This window comes from Marmota flaviventris, assembly GCF_047511675.1.
Source record: "Marmota flaviventris isolate mMarFla1 chromosome 17 unlocalized genomic scaffold, mMarFla1.hap1 SUPER_17_unloc_1, whole genome shotgun sequence".
Taxonomy (NCBI): Eukaryota; Metazoa; Chordata; class Mammalia; order Rodentia; family Sciuridae; genus Marmota; species Marmota flaviventris.
Window position 1 is genome coordinate 896,981 of NW_027287693.1, and position 14,302 is coordinate 911,282.

Consider the following 14,302-nt stretch of genomic DNA (forward strand, 5'->3'; position numbering starts at 1 on the left):
CACTGCCCACAGCTGCTAGGCTCCCTCCTTCCCCAGATCTGGGCTGGGTCCAGATTCCTCATTAAAGAACTGCAGGTCATCCAGCACCCCTAAGTTTTTCTTCATGCTGCAGATAGCCTCAGCTGGGCTAGCTGCCACCCAAGCTTTTGCTAGGACTAAGAATCCAGATAGGTTGGGGGGGGGGGGCATGGAAAACAGGACCACCATCCCTTGCGGTTTGGTTCTGCCACTGCCTGTGGTGGGGGAGGAGGGAGGACTGGCACTCAAAGACTAAAACATCTTCACAGAGAGAGTGACCCTGGACAGGTGCAGTGGCAGCCTATGGACCATGTGCTAGATTTGAGCTCTGGAGGGACACAGTGCAAAGAACACCGGCTTTAGAGCAGGGTCTGATGAACCATGGCTCTTCCCCTTATTTGATGTGAGGGCAAGGGCAAATCCTATAAGCTTCCCGGACTCGATAGCTCATTAAAAGTATGAGGAAGAGAGAACCTTTCAGATACAGGTGCAGGATTACTTGGAGCACAGCAGAACAAGTGCCTGCACCGGGAAGGAGCGCAGCAACTGGCAGCTCTTTCTGCCCTCATGCCGAGGGAGAGATGTGCAAGGTGTAGGCTGAGATCCAGTTAGGTGCTGTGCAGTCTCAAAAGCACAAGCAGGGCTGGGGCGGGGGTGGGGGTGGGGTGGAATGAGGTATTAGAAATGGAGACGGGATGCATGCAGGGCAAGGTCTTGGTCAAGGGCCTAAGGAGGTCTTGGTGAGGATTCCTTTCATATTTGAAGGTTCTCACAGGGCAGAGTCATCCTAACACCCATGCCCACAAATGTTAAGAGTGTTCTCAGTATGGCCCCACTGCCACCCTGTCAGAGGGGGAGTCCTCTCGCTTGCCCATGGCCTTCTGTAGCACAGAGCTCAGCACCTAGCAGGGCCAAGTGTGCTGTGGGAGAAGCAAGAGGCATCTGCTTTCTAGCTGTACTCTACTCTGGCCAGTGCACACAGACACATGTGGCCAGTGCCTGCCATGGACAGCACGGCTTTAACCTGTCCTCTGGCCAAGGTCACACTGGCCTCTCCCTTATGCATGGGGGAGAGGAAGGGCAATTCCTGGTCAGAATGGTTTTGCTATCACCCAGAACAAGGAAGGGGGTCAAAGAGATTTAGCACGGTGCACGGCTAAGCCCTAGGATTCTAGGACAAGGAACTGTAACCTGAACACACAATATATAAATTATTTATTTGGCCATAGAATCTGGGGTCTGACCCTGAACATAGCTGATACTTGGAAAAGGAGGCAGGGGCGACAACGGAGGCCTCACATACAGCCTGGCCTCCCCACTGCTGCCAGCACCAGCAAGGGACCGAAGAGTGCCCAGAGCAGGCAAAGGACCCGTGGGGAGACCCCACCAGGGTCTGTCAAGGACAGGAGGCCTCTGCTGGTGAGGAGGGGGTGTGCACTCCCATCCTGGTCTTTGTTTTCTGGCAGGGCGGGCAGCAGGCAGAAGCCAAGTTCAGGTGGGAGTCAGAACTGTGAGACTTCATCTCCTCCATCTGTGGGGAAGGGAAGGAATCAGGCTGGGATGCCTCTGTACAATCTCAGGAGCCCACTGTGGGGGATGATCTTTTTTTTTTTTTTTTTAACTTTGTATTTGGTGCTGAGGATCGAACCCAGGACCTTGCATGTGCGAGGCGAGCGCTCTACCACTGAACCACAATCCCAGCCCATGAATCACAACCCCAACCCGGGATGATCTTTTGATGACCTGAGAGTCATCAAAACCTGGCACTGTACCTGCTCTAGCCATGCAAACCCAGGCTATGTGTCCCCTGCCTGCCTCAGCCAGGATTCCACCTGGGACCTGGACTCTGATGCCCACTACCAGTGACAATCCTTTGCAAGTGCTTCAGTGTCAGAGTGTGTTTGCCCTCCTCAGTGATCCTCTATGAAGGTTCAAAAATTCCCAAGAGCCAGATTAAGTTTCCTGTGATTTCACACCAAAAAGCAGAACCAGGATCTGCACTCAGGTCTCAGGACTCTAACAAAGATTGAGTGCCTTGTGCTGGCGACCTGCACACACTGCTAGAGAGCAGCCTGAGTGCTGTCAGGGCCTCACAAATTCCCTAACTCCTGCAGCCCTCCACGTGCCCACTGAGGACCTGGCTTCACACACCACCGCAAACTCTGAGTACCAGGATGGTCCCTGAGAATGCCATGCCACAAGGGAAAGAATGCAAAGAGGGACCAACCCACTCAAGGGTAAGAGGAACACCTCAACCACCACCTCCCCACACTCACATCCGGAGGCACTTGTCCTTCCCGCCACTTGCCACTCTCTGGCCATCTGGACTCCAGTCAACAGCATAAACCTAAACATGAAGAGGAGGAGGGGAAGGACAGTGGAACGGTGAGGGGAGAAGGGCCAGGGTGCAATCCCAGCCCCCTCCTGCCCGCAGTGGCAGCCCACCTCATCAGCATGGCCTGGCAGGTCTGTGGCCAGCTTCTGGGCCTTCACGTCCCACACCTTCAGGGTGCTGTCACTGCTACCACTGACCAGCAGGCGGCTGTCAGCTGACCATGCAATCTGATAAACAGCAGCCACATGGCCACGCAGGGAAACCAGGTACCTGAGCCAGGGGAGGATAATGATGGAGATTATGAAACAGGTATGAAGTGTCCCCCATTCCCACAGCAGTGGTTCTCAGCCTTGCTGTCTGCTAAAATTACCTGGGAATTTTTACAGAACTGTGCTGCCTGGCCTCCGTGCCAGACCATTTTAATCATTGCCAGTCATTACTATTTTGTGAAACTTCCCTAAATGAATTGCTCTGGGGTGTCTGGTGCCAGGCTTCCTACCTGCATGGCTCCGCGTGCCTTAGAATCCAATGTGGCCACCTGCCTAGCCCATCTGCCTGACATCCCCCAGCATAGCAGCTGCTCGCTGACAGGTGGCCTGGAGTAACTGTGGGCCAGGCCCACCTGGAACTTTCAAATCAATATAGTCTATCTGTGACAGTTTGGACAAGCCATTAGGCCTGAGACTCAGTTTCTTTATTTGAAAAAGGAATTAAACAACTTATTACACAGAGCTGCTGTGTGAAAATACACAATAACTGACACTCAGTTTCCCTTCGGCCCCAACAAGGGTTCCCCTTTTTCCTGTCCCTGATGCATGTCTTTGCCTTGCCTCTGACCTAGTTAACCCCAAGTCATTATAACCCCTTACACTAGGGCTTCTGACACTTTTAACTGGTAGCAGTATCACCTGATGAGTCTGCATTTTCCATTATGCTCCCGGGAGACGATAATGCCACTGGCCCAGGGATCACACTTTGTGGGCAACGTAACGACTGCACCACAGCCCTACCTAGGGTTCCACTTTCTCGAGGGCTGCCACACCCCTGGCCCTCTGGCAAGCTCTAAGGTTATTTCTTTAATTTGATGTGAAGGGATCTAGCATTTTTAGTGCCCACTTAGTGCTGGTCCCAAATATACTATCTCACTGATCCTTGTAACAATACTGAAAAAGAGGAAGAAACACAGAAATCTAGACAATTGCTGAGGCAACATCAAGCGCCTTCTATAGCCAATGCGTCCAGAGGCACACTGCCCCAACTCACCTGCCAGTCCTGCCGTCCCACAGCTTGATGGACTTGTCGAAGGAGGCACTGGCCACAATGCGGGAGTCAGGAGAAAAGAGCACCTGGTTGATGAGTGCTTGGTGTCCCGTCATCCGTGCAAGGGGCTTCTTGTCCTCTGCTGGGGACCACAGGAATAAGGTGAAGTCGTCTGAGCCAGACACCAGCCTCTCTGGGCCCTGGCCCTGGGGAGGAGGGGCAGAAAGTACATCATATTGGATATGGTCAGACACTGACTGCACACACCAGGGACACAGGCTAGGGCTAACTAGGAGAAATGAGGCTACTTGTTCACACATGACTCCAGGCAAGTCAATTCACCCAAAAGGAAAATGAAATCCTGTATGTTCACGGAATCATTTCTATGATACAAAATTGTATGACAAAGCAGGTACAGACTGGTATATTAAAAAAAAGGAACGGGCTGGGTTTGTGGCTCAGTGGTAGAGCACTTGCCTCGCAGTGTGAGGCACTGGGTTCGATTCTTAGCACCACATGAAGGTATTTGTCCACCTACAACTAAATATATATATATATATATATATATATATATATATATATATATATACACACACACACACATACATATACATGTGTGTTTGTGTGTGTATATATAAAAATAAAATGCAAGACATTGGTAGCACTGGATGCTTCCATAAGGAATGGTCGGCTGTGCAAGAGATGAGTGATGTTTCACAATATACCTTTTTATGAACTTTGAACCTTAGACCATGTGAATGTGGCCCTTATACACACACACTCACAAAATAAAATGATCCCCAGTGCATTTAAGATTTAAGGATCACAAATGAGGATTATTAAGAACAGGTTTTCAGTGGTGCAGGTCTATTCCCAGCTATCCAGAAGGGAGACTGAAGCAGGAGGATTGCAAATTCAAAGCCGGCCTGTGCAACCTGGCGAGCCCTTGTCTCAAACAAATAAACAAAAAACAACTTTTCAGAATAGGTACTCTGAGAACTGGGGCTAGAAGAGACTAGAAGGGAACAGAGGTCCAAGTGTCTGACAAGAGTGTTTCAGTGACCAGCTGAGAAAAATACACAGAGCTGGGGAAGCACGTGGCTGGCACACACTCACCCGCACGAGGTTGTACCGGCTTAGGGCCCTTTCCTTCAGCTCCTGCACTGTGTCCAGGTACCACAGGAGAAAGATGGGGAACAAGGCTGATTAGAAAATCCAATACAAAAAGCAACATCCCCATGATGTTGGAGAACTGGCTCCTCCTCCGGCAGCCCTCTCCCCTCCTCCTCTCACTCACAGGACCCCTGCAGGTCTTGGGCATTAACCGTGGCCTCGGCAGGCTCAAAGGCTCCTGTGCGCAGGGCATAGTCGGTGCTAAGTGCCATGGTATTCACCCAGTGGCCATGGCCTTGAAGAGTCCGGCACAGCACACCCTAGGGTGGAGGGAGATGGATCAAACACACATATAACCCACTTCCATCTTGGAAGATCAGCCCCAGGAGACCAGCATGGGATACGAACCAGGACCCTGAGACTTCAGCACCCATTCACTATGATCTTAATCAAACCACCCATGGGCTCAAGTTTCTGTTTATATATGAAATGAGAGGACTGGCCTGTTTCATGGAAGAGAAGTCCACCAGAATAAAAGGGCTCCAGTCAAACAGCTTTGGGATATGGTAGGTTTTAAAAAGCTAACCAGGCTTCCCACAGCAGGACTTTCCAGAGCTAGACTAGGCTACTGGAGGGAAAGGAGGTGCTGGAATCCCCATAATAAAGCAGCACCAACCTCAGAGCCCCTTGTTGCAGCAGCACCCTCCTGACTGGACTCTCAGCACATTCGGGAAACACTGGACTTGCTGAGGCCAAGTGTGCTCCCAGTTCCAGCACTGTGTGCCCCCAAATTTGCCAGAATGGCTTCTGTACCCTCCCAGTTCTTACATCATGGGCCCTCCAGACTTTGATGGTACGGTCCTGGGAAGCAGAGTACAGAAGCCCATCTCCTCCCCACCGGAGACAGGTGACTGACTGCGTGTGCCCGGTAAGGATTCGCTCACAGCGGCCTGCAGTTGTGTCCCAGACCCGCACACTGCCATCCTTGGAGCTGCTGGCCACGTAGCGGCACTCAGGGTTCCTGCCAAGGTGAAGGGAAATGTGCTCTTATTTCTGACCTGGCAATGCCGTTCGGCCCACAGCACCTCCCATTCCCAACTCAAAGGCCAGGGACAATCTCCTGATAGCTTCCTGACCCCAAGACCTGGCTGCTCTGCAAGACAGTTCCCAAGCCCAACCATGAGCAGCCTCCCTGCAAGTGGCAGGGTGGGTCTAGATCTAGAGGCCCCACCCCCTGTCAAGCTGTTACTGACGTCCAGATGCCCATCACACCCTTCAGGAAAGTGTCTCTGCATCAAACAGGAAAGGGGGCAGCTTTGATCCTGGCTAAGTTCAGTTAGTGTCACTTACGCATGGAGGGGCTCCCAGCTCAAGCCCGTAATCCACTTGCTGTGGCCGGCAAGGGTCCTGCCCACCTGCTTCCCTGTGCTTGGGTCCCAGAGGAGAATCTGAAGAACAGAAACTCACTGAATAATCCTCTCCAACCTATCCCAAAGGTCTCCTGGTTACCTACTACCCCTACACCTAACCCTTCCTGAAGATCCCAGGACCCTATTCTGAACTGGCCCTAAGTCCTTAGTTTTTGGTTTTTTGTTTTTGTACTGGAAATTTAACCCAGGGGTGCTTTACTACTGAGGTACATCCCCAGCCCTTTTTGTTTTTTGAGGCAAGATCTCACTAAGTTGCTGAGGCTGGCCTTGAACTTGTGATATTTCTGCCTCAGTCTCCCAAAGCTGCTAGGATTACAGGTGTGGACTACTTCACCACACCTGGCTGCTTAGTTATCTTGACACCACCTACCTGGCCATTCTTGCAGCCTGAGGCTAGTTTCTTGCCATCTGGGGACCAGGATATGCTAAGGACCCAGTGTCTGTGTCCTAAGAAAGCAAGGGAGAGAGAAAGGAGGGCCCACATCCATCTTCATCCTCAGTGCCTAACAATGCACGGCACATTGCAAGCACTCCTAAACCAACTGCCAAAAAAACGAATGCCAAGAAAAGGGGAGACGAGGATCCTAGGCTGAGGGAGAACTTTCTAATAATTCCTTATGGGACACTTGGTATAAAGGGTTTCCACACACAACATCCCTTTTAATTCTAATACAGGGAGCAAGACAAGAATTATCCTTTTCCAGATATGAAGACAGAAGCTTAGGCATGCAGCATGACCTGCAACATATAAAATCATCCCAGTATATTCCTAGCATATAACATATAAAAATCATATAAAATCATCCTAGTATATGGTACAGCACTCACTCTCCTAGTGTGGTTCCCAGACTAGCACCATCAGCATCATCTGGAACTTGTTGGAAATGCAAATTCACAGGCCTTACCCCAGATCTACCAAAACAAAAACTCAGCAATCTGTATTTCGACAAGCCCTGGAGGTGATTCTGATGTATGCTAAAGTCTAAGAACAACTATGGCAGAGGTTGGATTTAAGCCAGGCTCTCCTTGCTAAGGGGTAGTCAGCTCCTCTCCACAAGGCCATGTTGATTTTGGTCCAGTCTCTACCTGTTTTAAGTGGCTGGCTAGTCTCAAGGACACAGTCTCTATCGAGGAATAGAGAACCAGATATTGGATGGTAGGGGGTTAGAACTGACTCTGAGCTTCCCCACAAACTAAAAAGAGCTGGGCAATTCAGCCACCTTAAGACCCCAAGTGGCTACATACATACTGACCCTTGCATGTGAAATGTGGTGTCTCTGTGCTGAGATCCCAGAAGCGCACAGTGGTGTCTCCGGAGCCACTGGCCAAGTACCTGGGGAAGAGAAGAGGCCCCTTGACTGTGGCAGTGCACCCCAGATGCTGCACATGTGCATTTCTGTTGCCTATCCAACCATCTGTGAACAAAATCTGGGATAGGACTCCTTCCTCTCCCTGAGGAGGAGAAATATGGCAATGATGCCATTTGGGAGAAGACCCCAGGAGGCCACTTCACCTCCTTCCTGATAGGAAGGACCACAGTGATAACCTGCTCATTCTTTCCCCCTTCTCAGTGCTGGGGTCAAACCCAGGGCATTCAGCGTGCTAGGTGAGCATTCTACTACTGAGCTACATTCCAAGCCCTTTTTAAAATGTTGAGCAGTGTCTCAGTTGCTGAGGCTGGCCGTGAACGTGCAATTTTCCTGCCTCAGCCTCCAACATTGCTAGGATTAAAGGCATGAGCCATTACACCTGGCTGTAACTAGCTTTGGAAGCTTTTCATATCCTCAGAGGGCTCTGAGAAGAAATGAATCCCAGTTTCATGGGAAATAAATGAATTCAGAAAGGTAAAGTGACTCATTCAAGTCACACAGCTCAGAAGGGATGAACCTAAAGCTCCCATGCTCTGACATCAAGTCCATGAAAGACTCTTCCAAGGCAGGTATCCTTAGCCCTTGGAAAACAGACCTCAATAGGGAAGTCCCTTTCTTGCAAACTGGGTGCACAGCTCAAGTCTATGGTAGGCAACATCAATCTTAACTCTGGGACACTCTCCCCACCCCAGTTAGAGACGGCATCCCCAGACCCCAACCACAATTCTACAGCTATCCTTACTTTCCTGTGGGGCTAAAGGCCACAGAAATGACTGCTTCACTGTGGCCCTCCAAGGAGCTGGTGCAGCGGGTCACGGCTCGGACCCTGAAGATGGCCTGTGGCTGGTAGATGATGTCTAGGATCTTCTCTGTCTCGACTGCCTGGGACTCCAGTGTCTTCCCCAGCGAGGAGGTGATTTCAGCATCATGGACAAAGAAAGCCAGGGGCAGGGGATCCTCCTGCAAAACAATGGTGAAGGGCAACTCTACTATGCAGGACATACAGGGTCCACCTCTGCCCTGGACACTCCCCAGTGAGCGGTGGGAGGTAAGGTTGCCTTCTTTACAGCCACTCTGCTTGGGATACCCCTATCAGTCCCCATATGGCAGGATGTTTTAATCCTTGAAGAGCAATCTTAGGACATTCACATCATCTGCATATCACAATTACCCTGGGAAACAGACATTACTATCCCCACTTGATGGATTAAAAAAAATAGGCTCAGAGGAACTAAATAATTAGTTCAATGTCCTAATGCTAATGACTAATTCAGGTTATCTGGTGTTCTGCAAAAAGAACAGCAAGATTCAGGGTTAGGGTCACCACATAGCATTATTTGGTATCTTCCAAACCATCCCACTAGTCTATACCTGTGTAAGAAGCATCTGAAAAGCGGATTTAAAATGCGGACTGTTTGCCTGGTCTGGTTTAGTAAGTGGGGTAGGGGCCAAGAGCTGCATTTTTAGGCACTACCCCTCCCCAGCAGAGAGCAGCACTTCATAAACACTGATTGAAAGGTTAAGAACACTGGTTTTGAGTCTGTCAGACTTGCATTCCAATTCCATATCTATCACCTGAGGATATTAATATGTCCCTTCTTAAGGGACTGTGACATGGAATCAAGGAGATTTGGCACCCAACGCGTTCAAAATGCGGCCTCTGCGCAGGTGAACACGATGTGAAAGGGGTAAAGCGCTTTCACACGGATCCCACCTTCTGCCCTCACTGGGAGGCGGGTGGGGACTCCGCAAGGCAGGCCACCCACTGTTGGTTAGCGGAGGGGCCCCTGAACCCCAGATCCTCGATCTCCTGGTCCTCCACTGGGCCCACCCTGGGGAGGAGAAGCCGGGCCGCTCACCTGAGCCAGCAGCGCGTTGCACACCAGCTGCAGCTTGTCGGGAGTGATGTCCACGGGCACGTCGAACGGGGAACCCAGCAGCTGCCCGCCCTCATCCTGGAACTGCACTAGCAGCCGCTGCACATGGGGCGCCGCCGTCTCGTCCTGCGCGAACAAGCGGGGTGTCGGTGAGCTTCGCAGCCCGATCGCTGGCCCCGGCTTTGCCTCCCACCGGCTTCGGGGACCCCGCCCGGCGCCGAGCCACGGAGCCCCCGCCCCATCTGAGCACACCCACCACCACTGCGGCCGCCATCCTGCGTCCCCACGTGGAGGAGAAAGATTCCGGCAGGGACAGAGCGCCGCCGCCGTGCCGCGCGTGGCCGCCGACGGCCACAGCGCCCTCCGGGGTTCGGAGGAGAAGAGTCGGGCCGTCCCTAGCCGGGACTCTGGACTTCCTTTCCATATTTGTCCCCGCGGTGCCTTCCTGGGTATAGTCATCCTTTTTAGACTCTTCGCGACAGGGATTCTTGCCCTATTTTATAAATGAGCAAACCGAGGAGTTGGGAAGTTAGAGACTTACCTCCAAATAACAGAGACAGAAAACGGCAGAGACTGAGTGGGCTGAGTTCCAGTCAGCGCACCTGGCAGGGGTGGCTTACAGAGTCAGAAACTATTATTCTTTTTAAAAATGGGTGGAGTCAATTAATATTTGATAAGCACAAAAGCAAATAATCTCAGCTGGACATGATGGTGCAAACCTATAATTCCAACTACTTGAAAGGCTGAGGCAGGAGGATGACAGTTTGGGGCTAGCCTTGGGCACTTAGCTAGATCCAGACTCGAAATAAAAAATAAAAAGGGCTGGGATGTAGCTCAGTGGTGGAGTGACCTGCATCGCACACCATGAGGCCCTGAGTTTGATCTCCAGCACTGTAAAGAATTGGGGGTGGGGTGGGGGCGCAAACCATCTGCAGTTACCAGCGTTGTACAGCAATAATAATAATAGTAATGATAGCACTGTGTCAGGCATTGTTCAAAGTGCTTTATATACTTAACTCATTTAATCTTCACAACAGCCCTTTCCTCTCACATTTCTGATGAGGAGCCCAAGCAAAGAGTAATGAACATGAACTCTCTTATTGGTCACTTGGGATCTTCTCCAGCTTCTCTCCTGTCCATGACCCCTCTGGCAGTCTCAAACTCCTAAGTCACTTCTGCCTCACTTACAACATTATTCCCTCCAGCCACCCTGCCACACTGAGTAACACACCTTCACTTCTCTTTCTTTTTTTGGTACTGAGGATTGAACCCCTGAACACTTTACCCCTACCCATAGCCCAGCCTGTTGCTATAGTTTATTTATAGACAGGGTCTTGCTGATTTGCTCAGGTTCTCTCTAAGTTGCTGAGGCTGGCATTGAACCTTCGATCCTGCTGTCTCATTCTTCTGAGCTGCTGGGATTATAGGAATCCACCACTGCTGACTATTGCTTCCTGTGTGGACTACCACCACAGCCTCTGGACCTGCCTCCCCGTCTCTATCCCCTTCCTGCTGCAGCCAGGGCCATCTTTCAAACCAAAAACTGCTCTATTACTGACTTTTCATCCAAAACCTTTCAATGTTCCCCTTACATGCGAGAATGAACCACACTCCTTATGGCCCACACAGCCTCACTGTCTCAGCCACCCCTCTCTAAGATCAGAGCCTTCTGTCTTGTTTCTGAACTTGTCCAAGGCATGGCTCTTCCTGCATTAGTGCTCTTGTACTTGCAGGTTTTCATTTTTCCTGTCTGGGAATATTATGGACAGAATTGTGTTCTTTGAAATGCATGTGTCAAAAAACATACGCCCTCTAGGGAGGAAATAAAGTTTAAGTGAGGTCATAAGGGCAGGGCCCGAGTCTGATTGAACTGGTGCCTTTATAAGAAAAAGAAGGGAGTCCAGAACATGCACTCTGCCCCCCATCCCTGGTCTCTCCACCTCTCCAACTATACCTCATTCTGAGGACACGGAAGCACTAAGGAGCCCAAGAAGCAGAGGAGAGAGGCCTCACCAGAGTCCGACCCAGATGGCACCTTGATCTTAGGCTTCTCAAGCCCAGAGCTGTGAGAAAATCAATGTCTGCTGTTTGGGCCTCCCAGATGGTGGTATTCTGTTATAGCCATCTGAGCAGACTAATACAGGCTGCTGAGACAGTTCCTCATTCTTCAGGTCTGGCCTTAAATATTCATTCATTTATCCATCCAGCAATTGTATTGAGCAAGTATTCTCTGCCAGACCTTGCTGTTAAAACTCTACATGCATTAAACTAATTTATCACTTATTCAGGAAAACCTTCTCTGAAACAACATCATAGTTCCTTGTTTTGCATTTTTATTTTATTTATTTATTTGGTACCAGGCTTTGGGTGCTTAACCACTGAGCCGCATCCCCAGCCCTTTTAATGTTTTATTTTAAAACAGGGTCTTGCTAAGTTGCTCAGAGCCTTGCTAAGTTGCTGAGGCTGGCTTTGAACTTGTGATCCTCCTACCTCATCCTCCTAAGCCGCTGGGATTATAGGTGTGAGCCACCAAACCTGGCCTGTTTTGCATTTTGAAAACATCTTAGTATTCCTCACATTTAGAAATCACAGATCTAGCTGGACATGGTGGGATCCTCCTAACAACTCAGGAGGCTGAGGCAGAAGGATCACAAGTTTGAGGCCAGCCTCAGCAATTTAGCAAGACCCTGTCTCAAAATAAAATGAAAAATTAAAAAGGCTAGGGATGTTTAGTGGTAGAGTACCCCTGGGTTAATCCCCAGTACCAATAAATAAATAAATGGAAAGAAATCACAGTTCCATGGAATTACTTCATTAATTAATTTAATAAATACCACTGAGCACTTACTATGTTCCACAAATTGTTATATACACTGGGAATATGTAAGTGAATAAGTGGAACAAATCCTTGCCTTGTGAGTGTTCTCTGCTTCCCTTACCTTTCACAGTTCCTGGCACATAGGAAATGCTTGTAGAATAAATTACTGATCAGGATTTGAATTTAGGGTTCCTTAGCCCTAAAATCATAAAACCAAAGTTCTCTGCTAATGGCAAGCTCCCTATCGTATTACCTCATTGTTTGCCCCACAAAGGGGATCCAGGGTTTAGGATAACAAGAAGGCAGGGGATTCATCCATCCATTCATTCATTCGTTCATTCAACAAATACATGTGAAGGCGGGCACAGTGGCACACACCTCTACTTGGGAGGCTGAGGCAGGAGGATCACTGGAGCCCAGGAGTTCAAAGCCAACCTGAGCAACACAGTGAGACTCCTTATCACAACAAAAACAAAACCGAGGACAAAACCAAAATCAGAGCCTGGGGACATAGCTCGTTGGTAGAGTGCTTGCCTCGAATGCACAAGGCCCTGGGTTTGATTCCCACCACCACCAAAATAAATAAATAAATAAATAAACAAACAAACAAATAAATAATAATAATAAAATAAAATCAACTATGGATTGGGGTTTAGCAGCGAAGTAGATCCTGTCCAAGGCACACTTAGCTGTGTCTAAGTGTCCAAGGTCACAGGATGAGGAGCAGGATCTGAATTGGGTGACTCTACCTACCCTTTTTCTTCAGTGTCTTTTGGGCAAGTTGGAAAATATATGGGAGGTGGGGGTGGAATAGGGGTTCGAGAACACAGCCTGGCATACAATGCCATTCTCCCATGCAGAGAATGTGACTCTGCCTGTCTCTCTGGTTGGGTGGGGGGTTTGCAATCTTTTTGAGCTGCTGTCCTTTCCCTCCAGAAGCGAGCACTCAGCCCCAGTTTGGGGGCTTTGGAGGGCAGAAAGATTCTCAGTCCAAGTGGGAACATCTAAGTAAATTTGCCTTGGCAGCCCTTCCCGAGTGAAGGAATAACAGTTGCGCCCCAGGATCTCCCCCTCTGTGGTGGTGGATGCAGCTTGTCCCTGGAAGCCTGCTTCTGCTGAGGAGCCTCCTCTTGTCCTGGGAGGGTTCCCTGTGACCTGGGCTGAGGGGAGTCATAGTTCTTGGTCTCAGGGAATTTGCATTCTGACCCAGCCCTGGCCCTTGATTTCAGTCTGATGGGGAAGAAACAGAGCCCTCAGGGAGCTCCCAATCTGACCAGAGAGGTGGGCTGAATGTGTTCCCAGGACATAGTGGAGGGACGGGTAGAAAACATTCACACCCAAACAGCCACCCAGGCACACTACACCTGGCTGGTAGGTCAGGCTCCTCTTTCTGCAAAGCAAGGACATTTCAACAGGCGAACGCAGGACAGCCAGGTGGAGGTGCTGCAATAAGTACAAGTGGAAGAGGAAAAGGAACTTTCCTCCAGTCTGTCCTCCCCCTCCCGCCAGAAAGGCATTTCTGGAAGTCTCCAGTTGGTCAGGGACTTGGGCAGCTGCTCTGTGTCCGCGTCCATCAGCCCCTCAGCTGTCACTCTGCTCCCAAAATAGCAATGGCGGTGGTGGAGGGGGGGAGGTTGTTTATCTGGGAAGGAGGTGGAGATGGGGCATTACGGCTGTGCCTGGGGAGGGGGTCTGCTGGGGGGTTCCTGTCCCTTCTGGATCTTTCTCTCGCTCTTTGTGGTACGAGTGTCTGAGGCTCCCAGGACTGCCCCTGAGCCTGGTGCTCAAGGGGCAGAGGACAGTCAGCACCTCCACGTGGTCATGACTGTCCAGTCCAGGGAGGGGGAGGACCCTGAGTATCAATGACAGACTCCAGGGACACCTGCCCCTGTGTCCAAATATGGTCTCGAGCCACTGGCTGGAGTGATAAAGTCTCCTGGGTCAGGGCTGGGAGGGGCAGACCGAGGCTGTTGGCCGGCCGAGGTGGGCAGAACTCCAGAGCAGCATCCCAGGAGCAAGCGACCTGCTGAGAGGGTGAGCTGCCCGGGAGACTCTAGGGAGAGGGTGCTGGGAACCCTCAG

At 50.4% G+C, this 14,302-nt stretch overlaps 1 protein-coding gene across 2 annotated transcripts; it reads right to left on the bottom strand.

The window, feature by feature from the left end:
• Positions 1–1,216: 1,216 nt before the first annotated feature.
• On the bottom strand, positions 1,217–9,695 carry LOC139703721 (notchless protein homolog 1-like). 2 transcript variants are annotated; one of them, XM_071607171.1, is made up of 13 exons: positions 9,660–9,695; positions 9,386–9,529; positions 8,269–8,486; positions 7,410–7,489; positions 6,527–6,603; positions 6,077–6,174; positions 5,555–5,747; positions 4,911–5,046; positions 4,730–4,776; positions 3,617–3,819; positions 2,464–2,623; positions 2,295–2,365; positions 1,217–1,549 (listed from the first exon to the last, which is right to left on the bottom strand). In XM_071607171.1, the coding sequence occupies exons 1-13, from the start codon at positions 9,675–9,677 to the stop codon at positions 1,537–1,539; spliced, it is 1,458 nt and encodes a 485-aa protein (XP_071463272.1). In that variant the 5' UTR covers positions 9,678–9,695; the 3' UTR covers positions 1,217–1,536. The 2 variants fall into 2 exon arrangements, with proteins under 2 accessions (XP_071463272.1, XP_071463273.1); XM_071607172.1 differs by lacking the exons at positions 6,527–6,603; positions 7,410–7,489; positions 8,269–8,486; positions 9,386–9,529; positions 9,660–9,695 and having other exon boundaries at positions 5,671–5,747; positions 6,077–6,166.
• Positions 9,696–14,302: the final 4,607 nt, after the last annotated feature.